Source organism: Haliotis rufescens, unplaced genomic scaffold, assembly GCF_023055435.1.
Source record: "Haliotis rufescens isolate VD_foot unplaced genomic scaffold, xgHalRufe1.0.p SCAF_18, whole genome shotgun sequence".
Classification (NCBI taxonomy): Eukaryota; Metazoa; Mollusca; class Gastropoda; order Lepetellida; family Haliotidae; genus Haliotis; species Haliotis rufescens.
The window spans coordinates 30,698,797-30,725,037 of NW_025963868.1; the positions used below are offsets into that span (position 1 = coordinate 30,698,797).

The following is a 26,241-nucleotide window of genomic DNA, read 5'->3' on the forward strand; positions in this document are numbered from 1 at the left end:
ACTGTATATCTGGCTTTATTTTCTAGCACCATGTTGTTCTTACTGTATATCTGTCTTTATTTCCTAGCACCATGTTGTTCTTACTGTATATCTGGCTTTATTTCCTAGCACCAAGTTGTTTTCACTCTATATCTGGCTTTATTTCCTAGCACCATGTTGTTTTTACTGTATATTTGGCTTTATTTCCTAGCACCATGTTGTTCTTACTGTACATTTGGCTTTCTGTCCTAGCACCATGTTGTTCTTACTGTATATCTGTCTTTATTTCCTAGCACCATGTTGTTCTAACTGTATATCTGGCTTTATTTCCTAGCACCATGTTGTTCTTACTGTATATCTGGCTTTATTTCCTAGCACCATGTTGTTTTCACTCTATATCTGGCTTTGTTTCCTAGCACCATGTTGTTTTTACTGTATATTTGGCTTTATTTCCTAGCACCATGTTGTTCTTACTGTATATCTGGCTTTGTTTCCTAGCACCATGTTGTTCTTACTGTATATTTGGCTTTATTTCCTAGCACCATGTTGTTCTTACTGTATGTCTGACTTTATTTCCTAGAACAATGTTATTCTTACTGTATATCTGGCTTATTTCCTAGCACCAGGTTGTTCTCACTCTATATCTAGCTTTATTTCCTAGCACCATGTTGTTCTTCTGTATATCTGGCTTTATTTCCTAGCACCATGTTGTTTTCACTCTATATCTGGCTTTGTTCCCTAGCACCATGTTGTTTTTACTGTATATTTGGCTTTATTTCCTAGCACCATGTTGTTCTTCCTGTATGTCTGGCTTTATTTCCTAGCACCATGTTGTTTTCACTCTATATCTGGCTTTGTTTCCTAGCACCATGTTGTTCTTACTGTAAATCTGGCTTTGTTTCCTAGCACCATGTTGTTCTTACTGTATATTTGGCTTTATTTCCTAGCACCATGTTGTTCTTACTGTACATCTGGCTTTATTTCCTTGAACAATGTTATTCTTACTGTATATCTGGCTTATTTCCTAGCACCAGGTTGTTCTCACTCTATATCTAGCTTTATTTCCTAGCACCATGTTGTTCTTCTGTATATCTGGCTTTATTTCCTAGCACCATGTTGTTTTCACTCTATATCTGGCTTTGTTCCCTAGCACCATGTTGTTTTTACTGTATATTTGGCTTTATTTCCTAGCACCATGTTGTTCTTCCTGTATATCTGGCTTTATTTCCTAGCACCATGTTGTTTTCACTCTATATCTGGCTTTGTTTCCTAGCACCATGTTGTTTTTACTGTATATTTGGCTTTATTTCCTAGCACCATGTTGTTCTTACTGTATATCTGGCTTCCTTTCCTAGCACCATGTTGTTTTCACTCTATATATGGCTTTGTTTCCTAGCACCATGTTGTTCTAACTGTATATATGGCTTTATTTCCTAGCACCATGTTGTTCTTTCTGTATATCTGGCTTTATTTCCTAGCACCATGTTGTTCTAACTGTATATCTGGCTTTATTTCCTAGCACCATGTTGTTTTTACTGTATATCTGGCTTTATTTCCTAGCACCATGTTGTTCTTACTGTATATCTGGCTTTATTTCCTAGCACCAAGTTGTTTTCACTCTATATCTGGCTTTATTTCCTAGCACCATGTTGTTTTTACTGTATATTTGGCTTTATTTCCTAGCACCATGTTGTTCTTACTGTATATCTGGCTTTGTTTCCTAGCACCATGTTGTTCTTACTGTATATTTGGCTTTATTTCCTGGCACCATGTTGTTCTTACTGTATGTCTGACTTTATTTCCTAGCACCATGTTGTTCTTACTGTACATCTGGCTTTATTTCCTAGAACAATGTTGTTCTTACTGTATATCTAGCTTTATTTCCTAGCACCATGTTGTTCTTCTGTATATCTGGCTTTATTTCCTAGCACCATGGTGTTCTTACTGTATATCTGGCTTTATTTCCTAGCACCATGTTGTTCTTACTGTATATCTGGCTTTATTTCCTAGCACCATGTTGTTTTCACTCTATATCTGGCTTTGTTTCCTAGCACCATGTTGTTTTTACTGTATATTTGGCTTTTTTTCCTAGCACCATGTTGTTCTTACTGTATATCTGGCTTTATTTCCTAGCACCATGTTTTTTTCACTCTATATATGGCTTTGTTTCCTAGCACCATGTTGTTCTAACTGTATATATGGCTGTATTTCCTAGCACCATGTTGTTCTTACTGTATATCTGGCTTTATTTCCTAGCGCCATGTTGTTTTCACTCTATATCTGGCTTTGTTTCCTAGCACCATGTTGTTCTTACTGTATATCTGGCTTTATTTCCTAGCACCACGTTGTTTTCACTCTATATCTGGCTTTGTTTCCTAGCACCATGTTGTTCTTACTGTATATCTGGCTTTATTTCCTAGCACCACGTTGTTCTTACTGTATATCGTGCTTTATTTCCTAGCACCATGTTGCTCTAACTGTATATCTGGCTTTATTTCCTAGCACCATGTTGTTCTTACTGTATATCTGGCTTTATTTCCTAGCACCATGTTGTTCTTACTGTATATCTGGCTTTATTTCCTAGCACCATGTTGTTCTAACTGTATATCTGGCTTTATTTCCTAGCACCATGTTGTTCTAACTGTATATCTGGCTTTATTTCCTAGCACCATGTTGTTCTAACTGTATATCTGGCTTTGTTTCCTAGCACCATGTTGTTCTTACTGTACATCTGGCTTTATTTCCTAGAACAATGTTGGTCTTACTGTATATCTGGCTTATTTCCTAGCACCATGTTGTTCTTACTGTATATCTGGCTTTATTTCCTAGCACCATGTTGTTCTAACTGTATATCTGGCTTTATTTCCTAGTACCATGTTGTTCTTACTGTATATCTGGCTTTATTTCCTAGCACCATGTTGTTCTTACTGTATATCTGGCTTTCTTTCCTAGCACCATGTTGTTCTTACTGTATATCTGGCTTTATTTCCTAGCACCATGTTGTTCTTACTGTATATCTGGCTTTATTTCCTAGCACCATGTTGTTCTAACTGTATATCTGGCTTTATTTCCTAGCACCATGTTGTTCTTACTGTATGTCTGACTTTATTTGTTAGCACCATGTTGTTCTTACTGTATATCTGGCTTTATTTCCTAGCACCATGTTGTTCTTACTCTACATTTGGCTTTCTGTCCTAGCACCATGTTGTTCTTACTGTATATCTGGCTTCCTTTCCTAGCACCATGTTGTTTTTACTGTATATTTGGCTTTATTTCCTAGCACCATGTTGTTCTAACTGTATATCTGGCTTTATTTCCTAGCACCATGTTGTTCTTACTGTTTATCTGGCTTTATTTCCTAGCACCATGTTGTTCTTACTGTATATCTGGCTTTATTTCCTAGCACCATGTTATTCTTACTGTACATTTGGCTTTATTTCCTATCACCATGTTGTTCTAACTGTATATCTGGCTTTATTTCCTAACACAATGTTGTTCTCACTGTATATCTGGCTTTATTTCCTAGCAGCATGTTGTTCTCACTGTATATCTGGCTTTATTTCCTAGCACCATGTTGTTCTTACTGTATAACTGGCTATATTTCCTAGCACCATGTTGTTCTCACTGTATATCTGGCTTTATTTCCTAGCACCATGTTATTCTTACTGTATATCTGGCTTTATTTCCTAGCACCATGTTGTTCTAACTGCATATCTGGCTTTATTTCCAAGCACCATGTTGTTCTTACTGTATATCTGGCTTTATTTCCTAGCACCATGTTGTTCTTACTGTATATCTGGCTTTATTTCCTAATCCATTTTGTTCTTACTCTATATCTGGCTTTATTTCCTAGCACCATGTTGTTCTCACTGTATATCTGGCTTTATTTCCTAGCACCATGTTGTTCTTACTGTATATCTGGCTTTATTTCCTAGCACCATGTTGTTCTTACTGTATATCTAGCTTTATTTCCTAGCACCATGTTTTTCTTACTGTATATCTGGCTTCATGACCCAGAGCAACGGCATCCCATTGTATATTTACATGGAACACATATTTTTAGATAAAATAGAATCAAGACTCGTAATAAATGTGACAGATTTGGAGTGCCGGAAACACGACAACATTATTTGTTTTACTGCCCAACTGTCCTTCCATTTTGGGTCACTTTTTTAATGGATGAAGGTGAATGTTTATGATATGGTATCTGAAAGTTACAGAGATACCTTTGGAGTGTAAAGGAGTGTGTCCACTGAAGATACTCAATTAGCTTCTACTTACGGCATAACATGATGTGTATAAATGTATAATTATTCATTGAATCTGCACATTTAATACCTTTGTTAAGGAGTTTCATGCACAAATTATTAACACACATCAGAAAATGGGCCATGTAATGATAGGTCAACGACTTGCCTACGCCTGTAAGAGAATGGGGGTAACTTTTCTACAGCAGTTTCGAACAGCTTTGTGAAACAGGGCTCTTTTGGACTGCACGGCGTCTAGTTTTGAGTAAGTGAGTTTGGTTTAACGCTGCTTTTGACGTATTTCAGTTGCATCACGACGTGTCAGCTTAAGATGTTGATATGACTGAAGGAAACATTAGGTGTTTACCACTTTGGTGAACTACAATAACATAGCCGTGGTACTGACAAACCTAGAAACATAATCATGCAAACGGGAGATCCGAACGCCACATGCAGCAATAGTCCAGCTGTATGACGGCGGTCTGTTAATAATAGTCTGGACTAGACACTCGAGTGACTAATTTTATGAACAGCGATTGACGCCGTCGGTGTACGATGATAAACTATCAAATAGTGCTTTGCATGTTTAAAACAACCACTGACTTGCAGGGGTACATATGCCTGTCTGATTACACTAAACATATTGGTCGAATCATCGAGTGAGTGAGAGGCAGTGAGAAGGGAGGTCAAGTAGCGTCACTCCCGTTAACAGTTGCCACCGTAACCAGTGACTGAAAGCATATTGTTACAATGACCATATAAATCAAGCATAACCAAACAAAATGTCCTACTGGACATATTCAAAAGAAGTGAGACGGTGACCGAGTCCGGCTGTGAACCAGTGAGTGAGCATGATTCGTCACTACTTCCAGAACTATTTCAGCACAAACGGACAGAGCAGCTGAAAGTTGTATTTACACTTTGTAGGAAGTGGTGGCAAGTATCTTTCCCGATATGTTACCTGAACCGTATAAGTTGTTCAAACATGTACTACATCCATACAAACACACACACGTGCATGCAAGTCGCTATATAAGTGCAATAATCTTCGACGCGACGTTAAACCCCATTTTACTTCCATCTGTATGGGTAGACAACTTCTAAAATTTACCTGTAAACCAGCTATTAAGCCCCACCCACTTTGTTTATACATCACTGAGTTGTCTCGGCGAAATGAGGCAAGGGGTCACACCTTTGCTTTAAAAAATGTTTGCTTGGCCACATTTATGTGCTAAACTAGTACAAATCTAATCAGCAATTCTGGACTAGTCAAGCAAATTAATTTTAGAAAAGTGAATTAACATCCAACGGGAAATTGTCTTTATTTCACATGGCTTTTAGGAGTGGAACATAAATGAAAACAAAGACAAAGTTTATATATACAAATCAAGTTTATTGAAGTTGAAACAAAATGTAAACGAAATGTAATTGAACAAGTTACAGATGAAAAGGTATGGTATCGAAAATATAAAATCAAAATCAAATTGTTGCTGCATATGCATCCAACAATCTATTTACTGGCGAAGAATGTGCACATAATGGAAGGCAAGAACCTGCATTCCTCTCATTCTACTCAGCAATTCTACACATGGTTATACCGTGGGGATCTTAACTGTCCAAGTTATAAACTCTTTTTGGCCCTGCCCCTACCTCCTTTATTAATCATATAGAAATATAATTACGGTAGTATTTGGCAATCCAATACAGCCATCATTCATCCATAATATTTTTGTTATGCAACATGCACCAACTAACCCTGAAGTATCAAAATTGATTTCCGCGATTTTCATTTCTTTAAAGTGAACATTGTATTATGCTATCTAGCTGATGACATTATTCGTCAGTGCCTGTTTTATTTTGCATTTTCTTTCAAACATGTCACACTTCTCTCAGTTATATACCTGACAAATACATACATGTACTGCTGGCGAAATTCACAACATTTAGGCAACTATCAATTACGTTGCATAAGACCTTCACATTTCGCGTACCGCATCACCTTACCGCTGAACTGAAATGAATGCTTATGATGTAGCGTGATGGGCGATACTCCATGATAGGTATGGGTATGTATACAATGAAGATCTACTTCATTTCTAAAAAATGTAAGATTCAAACATCAAAGGCAATCACTTTCAGTACCGATTGCAAACCATCAACAAAGCGACCTTGAATGAACGATCAGCTGATCTCACTGTCTCGCTTGAAATGGTTATTTAGTGGTTAACTATACGATATAACCAGTCCTGGTCATCCCTAATGTACCAGTGAACCACGAACATCTATGTCCGGACCTGACAATAGATACATCTTTGTTCAGACACCAGCGTAACCGTTGCCGCTAGAGATGAAGGCTATACTGGTCAACTGTCTAGAGGTGTCCTATGAACATGTACCGCTCGTACCACATGCGCCGTCAATTTAGGTTGGACCGTCTGAGTCAGTCACCAGCCGGGTGAGTGAAGGGAAGATGAATTGAAAAAGATCGCCTATTTCGGAGATCGATGCTCATGATGTCCATCACTACAATGTCTGATCCAGTCTCGATTATTTACAGACCGCCATCAAACAGCTTGGATATTGCTGAGTGCGGTGTTTAACCAAAATACAACAATCCATCAACGGCATAAACCCCTCACACCAACAGTTACGAAGTGAGACAAAGGATACAGGGACAAGAGTTTGCTAATATCACAAACTGTGCGACATCCATAACCTCTGCGTTATTTCTAATAACAGTGGCATATCTCTGATAAGATTTTTGATGTCCTGGTCAATGAAATACTGATGTGTCACCTGTATTGTTCTGTACATTCACATGAGCCCCAGCCTTCAGTAACACATTAACTCTCTCTGAAGTATCATAACATGCTGTTGCTGCTTGATGGAGTGGTGTGTCTCCTGTATTATTCTGTACATTCACATAAGCCGCAGCCTTCAGAAACGCATTAACTCTCTCTGAAGTATCATAACATGCTCTTGCTGCTTGATGAAGTGGTGTGTCTCCAGCATTATTCTGTACATTCACATTAGCTCCGGCCTTCAGTAACGCATCAAAACTCCGTGTAGATCCATACGTTTCTCTTACTGCTGTATGAAGTGGTGTGTCACCTGTTTTATTCTGTACACTGACATTAGCTCCAGCCTTTAGTAACGCATCAACAAGCCCTGCAGATATGAACCGTTCTGCTGCTGCGTGATGAAGTGGTCTGTCACCTGTATGGTTCATTGACATTAGCTCCTGCCTTTAGTAACACATCAACACACTCTAGTGTAGATCCATCCCATGCTGCTGTATGAAGTGGTGTGTCACTTGTATTATTCTGTACATTCGTATCACCTCCGGCCTTCAGTAACAGATCAACACACTCTGTATATCCATTCCTTGCTGCTTTATGAAATGGTGTGTCACCTGTATTATTCTGTACATTCGTATCACCTCTGGCCTTCAGTAACAGATCAACACACTCTGTAGATCCATTCCTTGCTGCTCTATGAAGTGGTGTGTCACCTGTATTGTTCTGTACATTCACATTAGCTCCAGCCTTCAGTAACAGATCAACACACTCTGTATATCCATTCCATGCTGCTCTATGAAGTGGTGTCTCACCTATTATATTCTTGACATTCACGTTAGCTCCTTTCTCCAACAAAAACAAGACAGCATTAGGGTCACATGCACCGTGAAGAGGAGAATTTCCATAAAATGAAATCATGTCAACTTTAGCACCCTCCTCAAACAACATCTTAATGATACGCAAATTTTTCAACCGACAAGCAGTGTGCAAAGCATCACCACCAACCTGTGCTCCTCTGTCTAAAAGAAAACGCGTCATATGCGTGTTCTGGCTCCTTACTGCACATTCAAGACCTCTCTGTTTATCTATATCACATCCTTTTTGTAGCAGCAGTTCCACCACCCTAACATGACCATTTTCTATGGCAAGGTATAGAGGGGGTTTGTAATGTCGTCGTGGGTAAACTGGTGAATACTGCTCATTAACATCCACGCCCATGTTGATTACTTGTTCCACAGCTGATGTAAGACCATTTGCGCAAAGGTATTCAAAGTCACTTCGACCTTTATGGTCTCTTGCATTCAGGTCAGGGTGAAGGGACAGGATCTGATTAACAAACACACTGTCTTTAGTTTCTGCTGCTAACATAAGCGGCGTTTTCTTCCAACTATATCTAGCATCTATCTCAAGCCGCTTGTTATCACTGATATAGGTCAGTACACTGCAAGCAGCATTCATGCACACCCCAAGTAAAATGTCTCTCAGTTCACTCGGGATGAATGTTCTGTTTTCTTTCTCCATAATAAATTTGATGAGATGATGTGACTTGCTGCTAGAAATTAATTCACAAAATGACTGTTTTGAAGATTTATCAGCTAGTCGGAGAATATCAGATACAGACATGTGACACTGTGTCTTCAGGCAGCCCATTAGCAAGTCTATAAACTCTGGATTACAACATGCCTGGTGCGATAAGACATGCAACAAATGTCTCCTTGAAATTTCAGATGCAAATCTTCTTGCTAGATGTTTAGCATAGATCCATGAGATGTTTGCAACAAGACCTGTCTCACCAGGAACTTTTTCTCTTGGTCTTGCGGAGGCTTTAAGACGAAGTCGCTGATGGATGAATGACAAACTACAAAAATCGATGACAAACTTTGATTGTTTTGTACTGAGAATTAAAGCGACACAGTCATATATAGAGGGATGGTCAAACATGTATGTGTCATCTTCCTTCTTGAGGTAAGATCCAACCAAATCATCAGCAGCTGTTATGTATTTGTATCCATGGGCATCCTCCTCTTCCAACTCTTGTCCACTAATCTTTCCATCCCTTTTAATCAAAGCCTTGAACAGGGAAACCTTTGTCTCATCTTTAAGGAATTTATCTAGGGTCTGTTTGAGGAATGCTAGAGGCGCTTGAAAAAACTTATCTACTGGAAGCTGAGTCTGATCCTTTTCATATGTTGTGACAAACATTTTACACACGTGGGGAAAGCCGTGTGGACAGTCAGATTGACATATCCGAGATACGGTTGACTCGTCAAAGTCTATGTTTTTTATTTTGGCATGAACATGCCATATCTCCTTTCGTTCACTAGAGTCTCTCTGTGAGGAAACTTCCACCACATACTGGGGACAAGATATGTAATCTGCCATCCTTCCCAAGTCTGCCAGTGAGGATTTCAGCACATAGTCACGGCCTACGAGGATAATGATCGTTTTGCCTTTGTTTGGTGCTGTTCTCTTCAGAATTGTTTGCTCATCCTTTGTTCTCTCTCTTTTACTTTTAGTGGACTTATCTTTAGAGTCCTGTTCAGTGGTCTTGTCTGGATCCTTCATATCCACAAAAGGTCGTAGACTTGGTCTCCACTTGGCCCATTCTGCTACATCAAATTCTAGATCACCGAATATGTCATCTAACATAATGACAGGGTTTGAGCTGGTCGTTATGACCTCATTGAACTCTTCTGGTGACACCACCTGATACACTTGTCTCCCCTGAGTGTGCTGATCTTTGAGGGCCATGTAGGCTATTGTAGACTTCCCCTCTCCTGGCCTTCCTTTAATTGTCACCCATGTTGCTCCTCTGTCCAGCTTCTCCGTCACTTTCTGGAGGGCTTCTGTCTCCACCATGTCTTTAGTCATTGACTGAATCCTTGATTCCGTTCTTTCTGTGAAAACAAGGGACATTTGATATATCTATAAGCTATATATGTGTAAAAGTATACAATCTGCCATATTTTAATTTGACCTCAATTAAAGGAAAAAAAGTGTGGGAATTATCATTCACATTCAGTTTGACTCTGAGATCCCTGGTTTCGAAATGTGTCAGTGAGTGAGCGAATTAACATTTTAACAATACTGCATCCATATTGTGACTACAATATTTACAAACTTTATATGAAATAAAATCCTGTCAACAATGACTGTAAAAAAATCAGGAACATATCAAAATACTAAATACATCCAGTGAATGTTGAATACTGTCGATATACAATCAATAGTGTGCACAGAACCTCTTGAATCGATTGTGCCACCTTCAAATTGTTTAAATTGAAACACTGCAAGTAGGTCCTTGCAAGTAGGTGAGGGTATGTATCCTGTTAGACATAAAGGGAAATTTTACTATTGAAAGTTGAAGTCATTCCCCTTGTCATACAAATCTTATGGGGAGGTGTTGTTTCACTCAGCATATTGATTCATAGATCTAAATACGAAAAACAGCCCAGACGGTCTGACTGGTCTCCCTTATTTATAGTTCAGTTTGTTAAATCAGTGAAAGGGTCATTGACTGATATCCAATCACTTATATACCTGAAGCCTGAGGTAAACGTCTTGGCCAAATTACCTAGTTTTCACATTGTCAATTCGAGCGGAAATTCTGACTCATATGTATTTGTTGATATTATCTTTCAGGTACTTAGGCGTTGCCATAGATATTTTATCAATTTCTACTGGATATGTTGTATCACTAGATACAAATACCTCCTAACAACCTTACATTTGATCTAAGTGATTTAGACGACAAAAGCATATGGACAGGCTGCAATTTGTATGTGGTCCTGAAGGGAGGTAACATAATGTGAAATGTAACAGAAATCAAGAAATAATACTTCAGTGGCTTTGCTAGGTTCATCACAAAACTCGATGTAAATTATAGTCATATCAGTATAGTGAGTTGGAACGAATATGAAGATTATTACAGACAGCATTTATTCAAAACGCCTTCAGCTGATCGATCCTTGTGGGAACAAGTACAGCAGATAACTTACTCCTGATCTTCTGTGCAGCAGTCAGTGGCTTCTCCTCTTCCTCCGGACGGGTCTGGGTTGTACCAACGTTCTGCGTTCCGCCAATGTTTAGATTCCTGGCGCCCTGGACTGTCACATCTCCAAACTGCTGCCGTAGTTGGATAAGGTTGTACTGGGCGACTGTAATAGAAACCATGTAACTTAAGCTTTCAGGGTTGTTTTCCATATTTGAAATTAGATGTCTCTCGTGATACTGAAAACTGACAACTGTCATAGACAGATATCGAACTGCTACGGCATATAAGTTGTTTTATCATATAATGAGTAGGTTTGACGGCAGGATAAAGCCAACGGATAAAAACGATATCCATTGGGGTCACATGCAGATAGAGATGCAAATATCAAAGGTCGATCAGGGACTACTTTCAGTGTTTATAAACAAACATGGCCTCGCCCTTGTCATTCGGCGATCGAGTCAGAATTAACCAAAAGGAATCTAGATAAATTACAGGGATAATTGCTATCATTATCAATAAATCAGTCTAATATACTGAAAATCAGTGTCTAACTGTAACGTAGCTAAGGCATCTTTTGGCAACTTTCCAAACAACTTTGCGGGGGCACTAGGCCTAGCCAAGCGGGATCAGTAGCCGTATATGTGCATGTAGACCTCTGCGGCTTGACACCTTTGCCACAAATTAAAATAGTTGGATTTGGCCGAAATTGTTTGGATTGTTACCTTGTTTCGTTTTGTCGCTGTGAGTACATTTGAGTGTTCTTCTTTACGTTATGACAGGATAGGCCGATTGTCCACAACGTCTGAACGTGGCCGTGACGTCTCATAGACTAGGGTTAGAGTAGCTTCCCTTTGACAAAGGGCAGTTACTCTAGCGGAGAGACCGATTGATTGCCAGTGAAAGGCAAGTAAAAACAATTGTTGTTTTGCGTATATGATGCTTCGCCACTGTATAGGAACAGATTTCAGTTGGAACTATATTGGCTTCTGTCACTGTCCGACTGTCACATCACTTACCGCGTGACGTAATAAATATTAATGCTCGCATTCCAGGTAAACTCGCAATGTTTCTGTAATGCTTGTGAGACAGGGAAAGCGATTTTCGAGCACAGAATTAAAGAATGACATAATATGATAAAGAGGTTATCACGCTTGTGGGTCGTGAATATCCTGTATTAGAAATAAACACTATGTGTTTAGCTCGCCAAGGCTCGCTAAGGACAATGTTTTTTCCTAATGCAGGATATTTACCATCCCCAAACATACTCGCGTGATAACCTCTAAATGGTTTCGTAAATGGTGACTTTCTTGTTTCAGTTATTCTCAAAAGTGGCAAACCTGCAATTGAGCAGAGCTAGTCCTTGTATAGTGGTTGTATAGGGTTAATGCCATCCCTGTAAAATAATTAAGGAAATACTGTCAGAGCCTATTAGCCTTAAAAAAGGAAAGTCATTTGAAAACACCATGTTATTGGTATTAGATATTTGAGCAATTAGTCATGTCCATGTTTATCTGCACTCACCTACAGGAGAATCAGTCACTGGTACCATGGGTAGCCCGGACGAGTGTATATCTGATACAACAGATCCTGGTATTCTGGGTAGAAGGGATAATGTGGACGCTGGTGTCAGGGCTGCTGTTGTCGGGTCCTGTGGACTGGTTGTGTTAGTAGCTACACAAGATGTAGCTGAGGACAGTTGTGCCTGGATTGTTGTCTGATCAACATCACCAACTGAAGCTGGTTGGAGTTGTGTCCCCTGCTGTCGTGCTGACGCTATTTCTCCATGTGGTTGTTGACAACATCTCAAAATATGTTGTGCTAGTGTCGTGGTATCCACTAAAGAACACGCATGTCACAGTTGGATCTTAGCTATTTGAAAAATATATCTAAAATATAAATTATCTCCGATTCAATTTCAAACAAAATATTGCTGCAAAAGACATTGGCTGCCATTAAAATTACATTGTTACAAGGTGTTTTTAAGTAAAACATGTTTAGACTCATTTAACAAAATCTGGTTTTGCAGCTGTAGCTCAATACCAAATCCCCAATAGGTTTATTTTCACCACCCTGGCCGTGCTGACAAACAGTTATAGTTAGTTTAACATTTGGATAAAGGATTGTGCAAGGCTCCATAAGATTTTGTCGAAACAAATATGCAAACTATTGTAATTACTTGAAAATGTTAATGCAGTAGTAAATGCACTGAACACGTTGTGATACAGTAAGTGGCTGAGTATTGTTTTACATCGCTTTGAGCAATATTCCAGCAATATCAAGGTGGGAGACACCGGAAATGGGCTTCACACATTGCACCCATGTCGGGAATCGAACCTGGGTCTTCGGCATGACGATCAAACGCTTTAACCACTTGGCTTCCCGACCGCCCCTCGTTGTGATACAAAGTGTAGTGACGGGACTATCTGGGAGATACACCTTAGTATGATTGTTCTGTGGTGATGTGTTTCTCTTTTGGAAACACATGTTTATTTCAGTAATAAAGTAGGATTTCAAAATATCAGTATCTATCTCATTATTTGAAAATATTTTTCTGTCCATATGCTTCAATTCCTCAGGTAGCACCTAGCTGTCTTTAACAGCCACTGACATGGTGGGATTATAAAACAGCATCCTCAACAAGCAAACTGAAATTGCTTCATACAAACCTTTCTCTACAAGTTGGTATGACTCTTGTTGAACAGTCTGGAGTTTGACCGCTACAGTACCTGCTCCAAGCTGTGACATGTCTTCTATTCCTTCCCCCTCTTCCTCATCTGTGATGTCATCAAACAAGAATTCGTCAGTACTCTCTTCATCACCATCTTTACTTTCAGCATCCTCCGGAGTACTGCCTGCTCCTTCAGTTGTTGCTTGAGGGTTGTCCGTGGGAATATCTGCAAGCTCCATGTTTTCCCCGTCTGATGACGTGTCCCCATCATTGTGACACCCAGGGCACTCTGCTGGTGTACATCCTCCACACTCTGTGTCACTATCATCCATCTGGCCTCGATCGTTCTGATTCAGTCTTTGAACATTCTTCACTGTTTCTTGTTTTTCATCAGTGTCTTCAATCTAAGTCGGCATCTAACACATCATCATCCTACAAGAAAAAAGTCCTGACGTGTACAGTGTCTGACTGGAGGACAACCTTACATTTAGTATCAGTGTATCAAGTAAAAGAATTCTCTACCACAGCACTGTAGCTCACCTGGATATTTTGTCAAATCGGTGCTAGCTTTCAGTAAAATTGAACTGCAAACAATACATTTATTATATAAATGAGTGTGACATATGCAGTCATAAAGGTTGTTGTTTTTCATGAAAACAAAAACCAGTACTTTCACTCGTGTGAAAATACAAAAAGCAATGGCCCTGGGATGACAGAAGAAGTATCATCCATAGTTACCGCCCTTGAAAGTTGTCTCCCTTGGATCATCTGCCAGTGTGAAACCAAAACAAAACAAGATGAGTAAACAACCTTTCAACTTGTGGTACTGACTACTTGATTTCATAGAACATTTATATTACAAAACAATATCACCATGATGTCTGTAATGTTTCTGTTTGACTATAGTACCACAAACTTGTGACAAAGCGGGTCACTGATGTTTGCCATGGTTGTCGCTCTGTTGTATACATGTATTTGTGTGCTTTCCCACTGGTGCTCAAGAACAACCGTTTTATTATGGTTTTCAAACTTTACTCAATGAGTCTCTATCGCCAAAATAAACCTGAAGATACGTTTTGACCCCATACCAATATAGTAGCCATAAATAACCATGGTCAAACTTTACGCCCCAAACAAGTTGTTTACCATTCCAAAACACCGTCGTGATAACCTCTATGTATTCACAAAAGTATGTTATGATAGAAACTATTTATAAATTGATCTCACATTCTTAGTCATAATATTTCTTTTGGTTTTTCCAAATATAATCAAAGGAAATGCATTCGTCTGCGCCAAATAAAGAGAGTAAGGGATGGTTAATTTTAGACTCGCCTGGGAATTATTAAGTGCCTTTTTATCCTATTTAATGAAAGAAATATGTGCTTTGGGGATATAGATTGTCCATTACAGTTTCTGATGTGTACTTAGTTTGATGCAAGTGTAAATTGAAAAGATATGAGAAACCTTTTTCAAGTTTTTTTCATGTATCATATTAGTCAAGAAACAATATGTAATGTCAAAACAAATTTCCCACAACAACTACATGAAAAAATCGCGCTAGTTGATATTAAAATAGGCATTACTTGATTGGTTGCTTGGTCAATTTTACCCACGCCAATTGCCTACATGCAAACATTGGTGGAGTAACTTTCATGCACTGCCACAATGTCCTCTTTTTGAAATGTTGGTTGATTTGGCGTTTGTACGTCACTCACACCGGTCCGTTTTGGTGTTGGTCCGTTTTGACTTGAATCCACTACGAGCCCTGAAGCGTGAGAGCAATGGCAAAAGGTGAGACTTCCTTCCGCCTGGCCCCTGTGGACATGAGGTCATAATGGGGCGTTTTGACCTGACACAAACTGATCCGTTTTCACTTGTATCCATTACGTGCCCAGTGTGTGAGAACCATAACAGATACATGTAAAACTTTGTAAAAATAAGTCTACATGCAGCGATCTTTGTGAGTAAAAAGAAATTGTTCCTTTGGTTATTTTTACTGATTTCGCCATTCTGTAACAACGGGACCAACATAGTTTGTTTCCTGATGCTACTGGGCTAATTTCGTTGTCGCAGTCACCAACATCTTGTCTATATTACTTTTTATTATTTGTTTTGTTTGTTAGTATTTCGCGGTCTGTAAATAATTAAGTCTGGAGCAGACAATCCAGTGATTGACATCATGAGCATCCGATGATGTGCATCAACCAAGTCTGACCACCCGATCCCGTAAGTCGCCTCTTACAACAAGCATACTCACGTTATAGCATACACACTGAACCGTATACTTATTTGTTTCTAGGGTGTGTGAAATGCGCATAAAGTCGGAAAGCTCCTACAGTAATTTATGTAAGTAAGTAACTATTCGTTTTCAAATTCAACCCAACACTGACTTAATGTGCTGTATCATGGGGAAATGTGTGGACGAGCTCCGGACACCGATCCCCCAGTCTAAAACAAGAAGAGACTGCTGCAGAGCATCAATTGTTCCCCGCATTATAATGTTATATGCCGAGGAAGTACGTGTAAGCTGAGGGAGGAGAGAATTGGCGTAAAGTACAAATTGTTTGTTATTAATGTAGTTATCTTTTGAAAGCACAATAAAAGAAACAGTGTCTTTGAATGGTCAGCACAAGGAAAGACCAGGCAAGAAAACTGGGCCTGTCAGGCAGAACTTGATATATACCCACTAATAGTACCAATAAAAAACATAAGCTGATTACAAGTCATATATAATTAACACAACAAATATCATTCTTTAACATGCATTTGCAGCAAATATCAATATTTCTGGTCAAAATGTTGGCTGGTTTAAATAAAACAAACTTTTAAAATAGTAAACACAAAAAAATATAATGACTCCACTGTAAATAAACTTTAGTTCAAATATTTAAAAAATCGCGCATTCCATAGGGGATTCCTTTTTATCTAACAGCTAGTTAAGAACACACAGTTTGGTCAAGTCATCTATAAATATTGAGAATTATCTTTCATATTTTTAAAAAAAAGGTCATAAGTCACTTTTCTCATTTCGTTAAAATAATCACAAACTAAAATTTGAAAAATTGGTAAATATACAAAAACACCAACCCCATTTGAACAACGTCTCTGTGAAATATGTAATGTCTCAGAAGATGAGCAACCTTACGCAAAACCAAGAAAGAGAATCACAAATAATTCTCAATCATGATAAAGAATTTGGTACACTCTGCTCTTAATGATTTTACCAACAGTTATCCAGAAACATCTGTAATCATATCAACAATTACAAACACATTCCTTGTATATACAACATTACCATGGTTTTGCTCAATTCTTATGTTGTTTCTGTAACAGTGCTAAAATTGCTATATTTCATTCAACTTTTTGTGAAATTCGCCTTCAATTCATAAGTTGTCGGTTAACCATTTAAGAGCTGTTGGTACATACTAGCGATAAGAAATTGCATAACAACATCTGGCACTTCAGATTTACGCCGCCACAATCAGGTCGGTGGGCGAAACTTTAATTACATGTTGAATAACAACTGGTAGTGGTCAGCGCGTTTGGCACTTACCAGTGTACCGTTATCAGCTATTTAGCGTCAACTGACCAAACTAGAAAATTGAAAACGCAAAACTCTGGCACGAGCTGAGTGATTCTATCGGTATTTATAATCTTCTATTACTCAACTTTCCAAACTGACCGTCTGCTTTGGCTATTAACAGACCAAACCCATCATACAAAATTGTATAACATGTCCAGTCTTTATTAGTCCAAAGTCTCGAATTTCAAAGTGGACATGCACGTGTAGACTTGCCTTCAGATTAACAAAGGAGGTCTCAGGTATAAATATAGGGGGAAATCGACTGTTAGTCTTTCCTGCTTTGCCTGAGAACCTCTCTCTGTTTGTCTTTGAAGGTGTGTTGATCCCGTGGCTAATTCCCCGAAAGCATTCTAGGTTTTGATCACTTTTAGTGTAAAAACTAACTCTGTTTTATTTCCATATCATTATAATACACTCGTTTTGAAATAAAATTGTTATAATGTCCCTCCTTTGTATGTTGAATGTACCTTTGTTTTTCAATTGTCGTTTATGGTGCATGTATTTTGTCGTTTGTGATTGTGTAATATTGCCAGTGTTTCGTCATCTAAAACATCTGTTGCATGATTGTTTCTTAAAGTTGTGTGTGGGGGAAGGTCGCCTAAGGCGCTGTAATTTGCTATACAGAGTTGTGTACCTTGGGAACGCCAGAAACCCATGACAGTGTGTTTGAATCCAGGTTTGCCGCGATTTTATTGTCAGCACAAAACCCGTGATCGTTGGTTTCACCAAAGTGGTGAACGTCTAAGACCTGCATCACTTCGGGGTTCCCTCACACATCAACCTGACACTGCATACTATTCTAAAAGGCGTTGAACCCAGCTCCCTCACTAACTCTTGTGTATCGTTCCGTTTGGTTAACTGTGTTTGAGTTGTGATTGCTTCCGGTTTAGATTTGAAGTATATTTAGAAAAATTTAACTGTGTTCAACTCAAACATCGTGAAGATATCGTGCAACTATATTAACATTTAGGTAAATAATTGCATACTACATACGAACCTGTTGATTTCTTATGTATCCAAAAGCAAAGAACATATACAGGTGTATAATCTCTGCCGGAAGAAAACTGTCAAAGCAATAAACAATGCAGAACCGTAAACCACCGCAAGAAATGGTATAAAACATTTGGAAGTATACGGAAACCGTTAATTTTGTACATTACATACAGTGAACTATTTCAAACAATACTGTGCTCAACTATGCCTAGCAAGGGTCATACATGTGATAATGAAGACAAGTAATTACAAATTTCTCATATCAAACCCGTTGTTTTACATGTTTTTTTATTGAACAAAGTTATAGTTCATAGAAGTCTGGTATTTAATCGTGTTGTACTAATGTGTTGCAACAGCAATGTGAAGTTGAAAGATTGAGTGACTGGACAGGCTTGACCTAAATACCTCCCTGTAACCTCTCTCGTTGGCTGTCGGAATAACATACGATACATTGCAAAGGTAGTGCACAACAGAGCTGTTCGGGTAAGGGAGATAATCACTCACGCTCAGTGATACAGCTTGAATAAGATAACACACAGTATTGCTAGGTCAGCGCGTGATAAAGCTCTATACTACGCCTATAGCTGAAGGAGACAATCGCTCAATGCGCAATAGTTTACTCTTACAAAATATAGACCGGTAAACTTTAGCAAAATGAGATATATATTTCCCTAAACATTTTTAGCTCTTTTAAATACAAAATGAATAAATGTCATGGGTTATCTGCATTACGAAACGCCACTAAGTCTCAGAATAGCAAGACGATTTTGAAGTATCTCTTATTGCTGCAAAAGAATAGCATCAACATTCCACGCACATGATTTGTATGTTTCGTTTCGGTAAATGCGTGGCTTGAAATTTCAAATAAATCAACATGTCGACATACATGCTACAAAAGTAACGGTTCACATATACTTCCCTGCCTTCAGGGCGGGGAAGAACAAGACGCTGGAAAAAACAGTGTTAAATATAGCTGTGTTTACGCCGCGTATATCCAAGCTCCTCTCAGCGATGTCTCGTTCCTAGTGCTTTCTTGTATGTAAATAGCGGGGCACAGCACTAGAATAAACTATATCCTGCATCCTCCGCAATTCAGGATGGACTGGTACCTAAGCTGGTTAGAGGCTCCTTATGCGCATCGTCAACTTGCGCCAAAGGAAAAGTGTGATATGAGAGACGGAGCCCAGCGGCGGCACAAGTAATTTCTCTAGGGCAAACAAGTGTATGAGAACGGTCACCCTCTATGTGAGTTTGGGCTCGTTGCTCTCAGCTCCCTGTTCGACGAGTCATGGCAACTTTCCAAAGGTAGAATATTTGCAGTAATAGTGGTGAGTATTGGTACCATTATTGCACGCCGTGCCTACCATGCTTTATTTGGTGTTGTTCTTGTTTGATGTCAGTTTTAAAAGATCCCTTATCACCCTTTTTACAGGGCCTTATGCTAAACAAATCAGCTGGCTAAAGGTTAAACCATTCCTAACTGTACATCTGTACACTAAATATGTCCTTGTTAGTCGGGCATTATGATAAAAGGGGGACGAACTCTATGATTTGAGTAATGAGTTAGACGTAAACATTGTTTTTAAAGAAGCCATATGTTTGTTTCACACGTATAATGACATGTGTACATATGAAATGCATGAATCATTAAGAAAATATTTTCTAAAACTATAAAACTTAACTATAAATTATTATCCTTAACACGTTATCGCTGTTATCAAGGGGGCAGGCGTGAATGTTGACCTGGTTTTTCATGTAGCGAGATGTGAGGACTTTGTACAGCGTGAATGATTGACGTGTCAGGCCAAAGGAGGAGGCCATACAGTACGCTAAACATAAGGGAGGTAACTCTCCTAGAGAAAAATGATTCATGATTGTACCTAAGCTACACACTCACAACTTTATGGGTTTCAATTTGAACAATGTGTGCATGACAGATATTTACAGATACATTTTGAGCCCCTCTGCCACCTCCAAAAGCACCAAATATCAGTATGAGTAGTATAGGTAATAGGGGTTCTGCCGCAACTCCACTGGAGCCAGATTCATATACCTATACTGCTACTACAGGTTACCGTCTCACTATGCGCTTCGTCAACTTGCGCCAATCTTATATTGTGGTAAATCATGAGATTAGAAGGTAAACTACCAGCGCAGAAGTTACTGATCACGCCTGCTATTCTTCTGAAGATACGTCAATAATTAGAACTGACCTCACCGTTCAATATAGCTTTCTGGTCAGCCTGTCTGGTGGGGTTTCCACATTTTTAAGAAAATCGACTCTGTTGCCCGCCAATGTGGAAAATCCAAGACCTGACAAGCAGTTGTGTATTCGTGACGTCACATGGTATAGTGATAAAGTGCACGTACCGGCGACATGCCATGTGTTCTCATTCTTGGACACAGCTCAGGTTGACTGTGTGACTCACGACATGTTTGTCAAGGCGTTGCGCCGTGTGCGAGCGGCATGTGGGTTCACCTCAAGATTACAGTGGACATTCCTTCCGAGGGGAGGTTGTACTTCTGCTTTGAATATCGGCATGACACAAGTGCTGATAAAACGACACAGTGACTGGAACTCAAACGCCTTTCAGCGTTATATCACAATTGAAAAGGACTGGCACTGTTAATTCGTTAAAAAAGAGAGAGAAAAAAATATAGTTTAGATTATCACAACCGTTTGGGGGATTTGGGGGTATTTTTACATTGTTTTAACACATAAAGAATTTATTGTCAATTAAATATTGATCTATTCCCCCTTTGTGTTTTCTACCAATGGACCACGGAGGCGGGACAGATAACGTGAGACGACTCTCTGGAATCCTGTGATCGGGGTTAGAATCTCAGTTTGACAAAGAGTATGGTTCCAGACCGAGTTTGTGGCATTCACCTGCGTTACATCCAGTGCCTCCCCCATCCATCTCACACACCGTGATACAACCAAGATAAAGCCCACAACACTTTATCTCTCTTTCTCTCTCTCTCTCTTTCTCTCTCTCTCTCTCTCTCTCTCTCTCTCTCTCTCTCTCTCTCTCTCACACACACACACACACACACACACAAACGCACACACACACACACACACACATTCACCGATACGGCTGACACTATTTTTATACCAACAAACTTTGTAACAAACGTTCATATAGAATTAATAAACTGGTTTATTTTCAGATTGATTGCATCATAGAATACATTTTTACAGCATGTACACATCCAAAATTCAAAACATGCATTTACATAAATTGTCGTTTTACTTGAGGTGAAAGTTATATGTACCTACATGCACCTCAACACAGCTATATAATACTTAACAACGTATCCTCTGCCTTGGAACATTTATAAATCGCTATTCTACATGTGTTGTTGCACGAAGCAATCACTCGACAATGCAGCATAAACAGTTTTACACATACTTCCTAATTACATGAGTTTACATTCATGAAATATTGAAAATGAAAAGCAAAAAATCAATATACTCTCAGCCTACATGTTTTATAGATCCGCATGTCGCCGCCATATTGTTTTTGTCAAGTGAACAGCTCCTGCAGCATGCTGTGTGTCAGGGCATTGTTGCTGGGCGGTGCTGCGATTAGTGGAACGTGTAGCTACCAATGTCAGTTTCTGCAGCAAGCTGTGTTTCAGGGCATTGTTGCTGGGCGGTGCTGCGATTAGTGGAACGTGTAGCTACCAATGTCAGTTTCTGCAGCATGCTGTGTGTCAGGACATTACTGATGGGCGGTGCTGTGATTAGTGGAACGTGTAGCTACCGATGTCAGTTTCTGCAGCATGCTGTGTTTCAGGGCATTGCTGCTGGGCGGAGCTGTGATTAGTGGAACGTGTTGCTACCGATGTCAGTTTCTGCAGCATGCTGTGTTTCAGGGCATTGCTGGTGGGCGGTGCTGTGGTTACTGGAACGTGTAGCTACCAATGTCAGTTTCTTCAGCATGCTGTGTGTTCACGTTAAATCTCCTACAGTAATTTACGTAAGTAAGTAACTGTTCGTTCCCAAATTCAACCCGTCACACAGTGATAATAACAGACAAGCATAAACCCGTCGACACTGACTTTATGCGCTGTACGAGCTCCGGACACCGAGTCCCCAGTCTAAAACAAGTAGAGATTGCTGCAGAGCATCAATTGCTCCCCCAATATAATTCTATGTGCAGAGGAAGGAAGTGTAAGCTATGGGAGGAGAGAATTGGTGTAAAGTAGAAATTGGTTGCTATTAATGTAAGAATCTTTGGAAAGCACAATAAAAGAAACAGTGTTTTTAAATAGTCAGCACAAGGAAAGTCCAGTCAAGAAAACTGGACCTGGCAGGCAGAACTTGATATATACCCACTAATAGTACCAATAAAAAGAATAAATTGATTGCAAGTCACATATAGATAACACAACAAATGTCAATCTAGAACATGCTTTTGCAGCAAATATCAATACATGCTGGTTGGGTCAAATAAAACAAACTTTTAAAATAGTAAACACAAAAATATTATGACTCCACTGTAAATAAACTTCAGTTCAAATATAAAAATTCATGCATTCATTCAGGGATTCCTATTAATCTAACAGCAAATTAAGAAATCACTCAAGTCATCTATAAATATTGGGAATTATCTTACATATTGTAAAAAGACAGGTCATAGGTCACTTTTCTCAAAACTTCGTTTAAGTAATCACAAACGAAAAATTGAAAAATTGGTAGGTATACAAAAACAACCACCCCATTGGAACAACGTCTCTCTGAAATATGTGTTTCTCAGAAGATGAGCAACCTTACTCAAAACCAAGAAAGAGAATCACAAATACTTCTCAATAATGATACAGAATTTGGTACACTCTGTGTAAAGGAACAGTTTTTAATGATTCTACCAACAATTATCCAGAAACATCTGTGATCATATCAACAATTCGAAACAAATTCCTTGTATGTACAACATTACCATGTTTTTTTCTCAATTCTCATGTTGTTTCCATATCATTATAATACACTTGATTTAAAAATAAAATTGTTATAATGTAGCTCCTTTGTATGTTGAATGTACCTTTGTTTTTCAATTGTCGTTTATAGTGCATGTATTTTGTTGTTTGTGATTATGTAATATTGCCACTGTTTCGTCATCTAAAACATCTGTTGCATGATTGTTTCGTAAAATTGTGTATTGGGGAAAGGTCGCCTAAGGCGCTGTAATTTGCTATACAGAGTTGTGTACCTTGGGCACGCCAGAAACCTTTGACAGTGTGTTTGAATCCCGGTTCGCCGCGATTTTATTGTCAGCACAAAACCCGTGATCGTTGGTTTCACCAAAGTGGTGAACATCTAAGACCTGCATCACTGCGGGGTTTCCTTATGGAAGTATACGGAAACCGTTAATTTTGTACATTACATTCAGTAAACTATTTGAAACAACAGAGCTGTTCGGGTAAGGGAGATAATCACTCACGCTCAGTGATACAGCTTGAATAAGATAACATGTACAGCATTGCAAGGTCAGCGCGTGATAAAACTCTTTACTGCGCCTATAGCTAAAGGAGATAATCGCTCAATGCGCAGTAGTTCATTCTTACAAAATATAGAGGGGTTAACTTCAGCAAAATCAGATATGTATTTCCCCTAAACATTTTAAGCTCTTTTAAAAACAAAATGAACAAATGTCATGGGTTATCTGCATTACGAAACGTGACTTAGTCTCAGAATAGCAAGACGATTTTGAAGTATCTCTTATTACTGCAAAACAGTGTTAAATATAACTGTGTTTACGCCGCGTATAGCCAAGCTCCTCTCAGCGATGCGTCGTTCCTAGTGCTTTTTGTGTGTAAATAGCGGGGGTAAGCTCCTCCACAGCACTAGAATAAACTATATCCTGCATCCTCCGCCTCGTGACACTGTTCACCCATCCAGGGTAGGCTGGTTTCTAACCTGGTTACAGGCTCCTTATGCGCATCGTGAACTTGCGCCAAAGGTAAAGTGTGATTTGAGAGACAGAGCACAGCTGCGTCACAAGTAATTTCTCTAGGGCAAACAAGTCTAAGAGAAGGACTACGGTCATCCACTATGTGACTTTGGGCTTGCTGCTCTAAGCTCTCGGTTCGGCGAGTCATGGCAACTTTCCAAAGGTAGAATATTTGCAGTAATAGTGGTGAGTATTGGTAGCATTATTGCATGCCGTGCCTACCATGCTTTATTTGGTGTTGTTTTTGTTTGATGTCAGTTTTAAAAGATACCTTATCACCCTTTTTACAGGGCCTTATGCTAAGGCTAATGATTAAACCATTCGTAACTGTACATCTGTACACTAAATATGTCCTTGTTAGTCTGGCATTATGATAAGAGGGGGACAAACGCTGTGAAATGAGTTGGACATAAACATTGTTTTTAAAGAGTGAGTGAGTTTGTTAACATTTAACGTCACATCGGCAATTATTCAGCCATATCGTGACGAGAAGTTGGTCATTAATAATGCATATGTTCAAACTTTACAAAAACCTGTCATCGAAGGACAGTACGCTAACTAGCATATCACAGATTAGATTTAAAACTAGTCGAGGCACATTTAAAAGAAGAAAGAATGAGTTGACATCACAATATGAAAAAGGGCTTGAGATCGTCAGTAACTAAAAGTAGATCACCATACCAGGGACCATGGGGACTTACAGTGCCCATGCTTCCTGCATGAACCCTGGCAGGATTTATATCATCCCCTCAGTCACTGGTGATTGTATACCAGTTAAGCCTGAAGTTAAAATTACGAAAATACTACTCTTTAAAATTCTGGCAAGCATAAAAATACTGCGAATGATGTGGGACTTACATACCCTCTTAGGGGGACAATAATTTTGCGCTACTTCAACCCCCTCAAGGGTACAGCCACTAACAATCTCAGTTATAAATAAGCACTACCAATTTATAAAATAATATCCTAAATACATCAAAATATATGAACAAGTTCTATTTCTTTTAAAAAGCATAATATTAAACGATAATTAACGTCATTAAAAAGGGCCTTGTCTGTTTTAACACTGAAATATTTATCCCTTGTGATGGAAAAATCAATACAGTCAAGCAGGACATGCTTGACCTTGTTTTTAAAGAAACCAAATGTTTGTCTCACACGTATAGTGACATGTGTACATATGAAATGCATGATTCGTAATGAAAATATTTTCTAAAACTATAAAACTTAACTATAAATTATTATCCTTAACACGTTATCACTGTTATCACTGTTATCAAGGGGGCAGGCGTGAATGTTGACCTGGTTTTCCGTGTAGCGAGATGTGAGGACTTTGTACAGCGTGAATAATTGACGTGTCAGGGCAAAGGAGTAAACATACAGTACGATTAGCATAAGGGAGGTAACTCCTAGAGAAACATGATTCGTGATTGTATCTTAACTACGCACTCACAATGTTATGGGTTTCAATTCGAACAATGTGTGCATGACAGATATTTGCACATACATTTTGAGCCCCTCTGCCACCTCAAAAGCACCAAATATCAGTATGAGTAGTATAGGTAATAGGGGTTCTGCCGCAACTCCACTGGAGCCAGATTCATATACCTATACTGCTACTACAGGTGGCATTTTTTATGCCAAAATGATGATGCGATTCAATGACAGTCATAAGATTAAGTTAAATTGGGTCTAGCTCACCAATACCTGGGGCCAATCATTGCTTCTATTAGTATAAAAATTATGATGTGATTCAACGAAAGTCGTTTTAAAAGAAATATCAATATTAATTAATAATGAATAAAATTTACTATAGCCCACGAGGATATTGGAAAGGTATAGGAGCAATAAAAAAATTAGCCACCGCAGCTAAGGTATCTAAAGATGTGGCCAAGGATTGGTTAAAGAAAAAAAGCGATGTGGCAAATATATTTACCGGCAACGCGTTATATACCGAGGAAGAAGTTTGATATTTTTACAACAAATGAAGTTCATCAGGCTGACCTCTTGTTTCTTCCCTCA

The 26,241-nt window shown here is 38.9% G+C and overlaps 1 protein-coding gene across 1 annotated transcript in view; it reads right to left on the reverse strand.

Moving 5' to 3' along the window:
* The window catches only part of LOC124115526, a 71,626-nt gene that overhangs the window by 31,093 nt on the left and 14,292 nt on the right, over nt 1–26,241 (reverse strand). The window contains exon 2 of the mRNA XM_048398580.1: nt 13,685–14,118. Coding sequence (XP_048254537.1) covers nt 13,685–14,018 — 334 coding nt within the window. The 5' untranslated portion in view covers nt 14,019–14,118. The remainder of the gene's footprint in view (nt 1–13,684; nt 14,119–26,241) is intronic.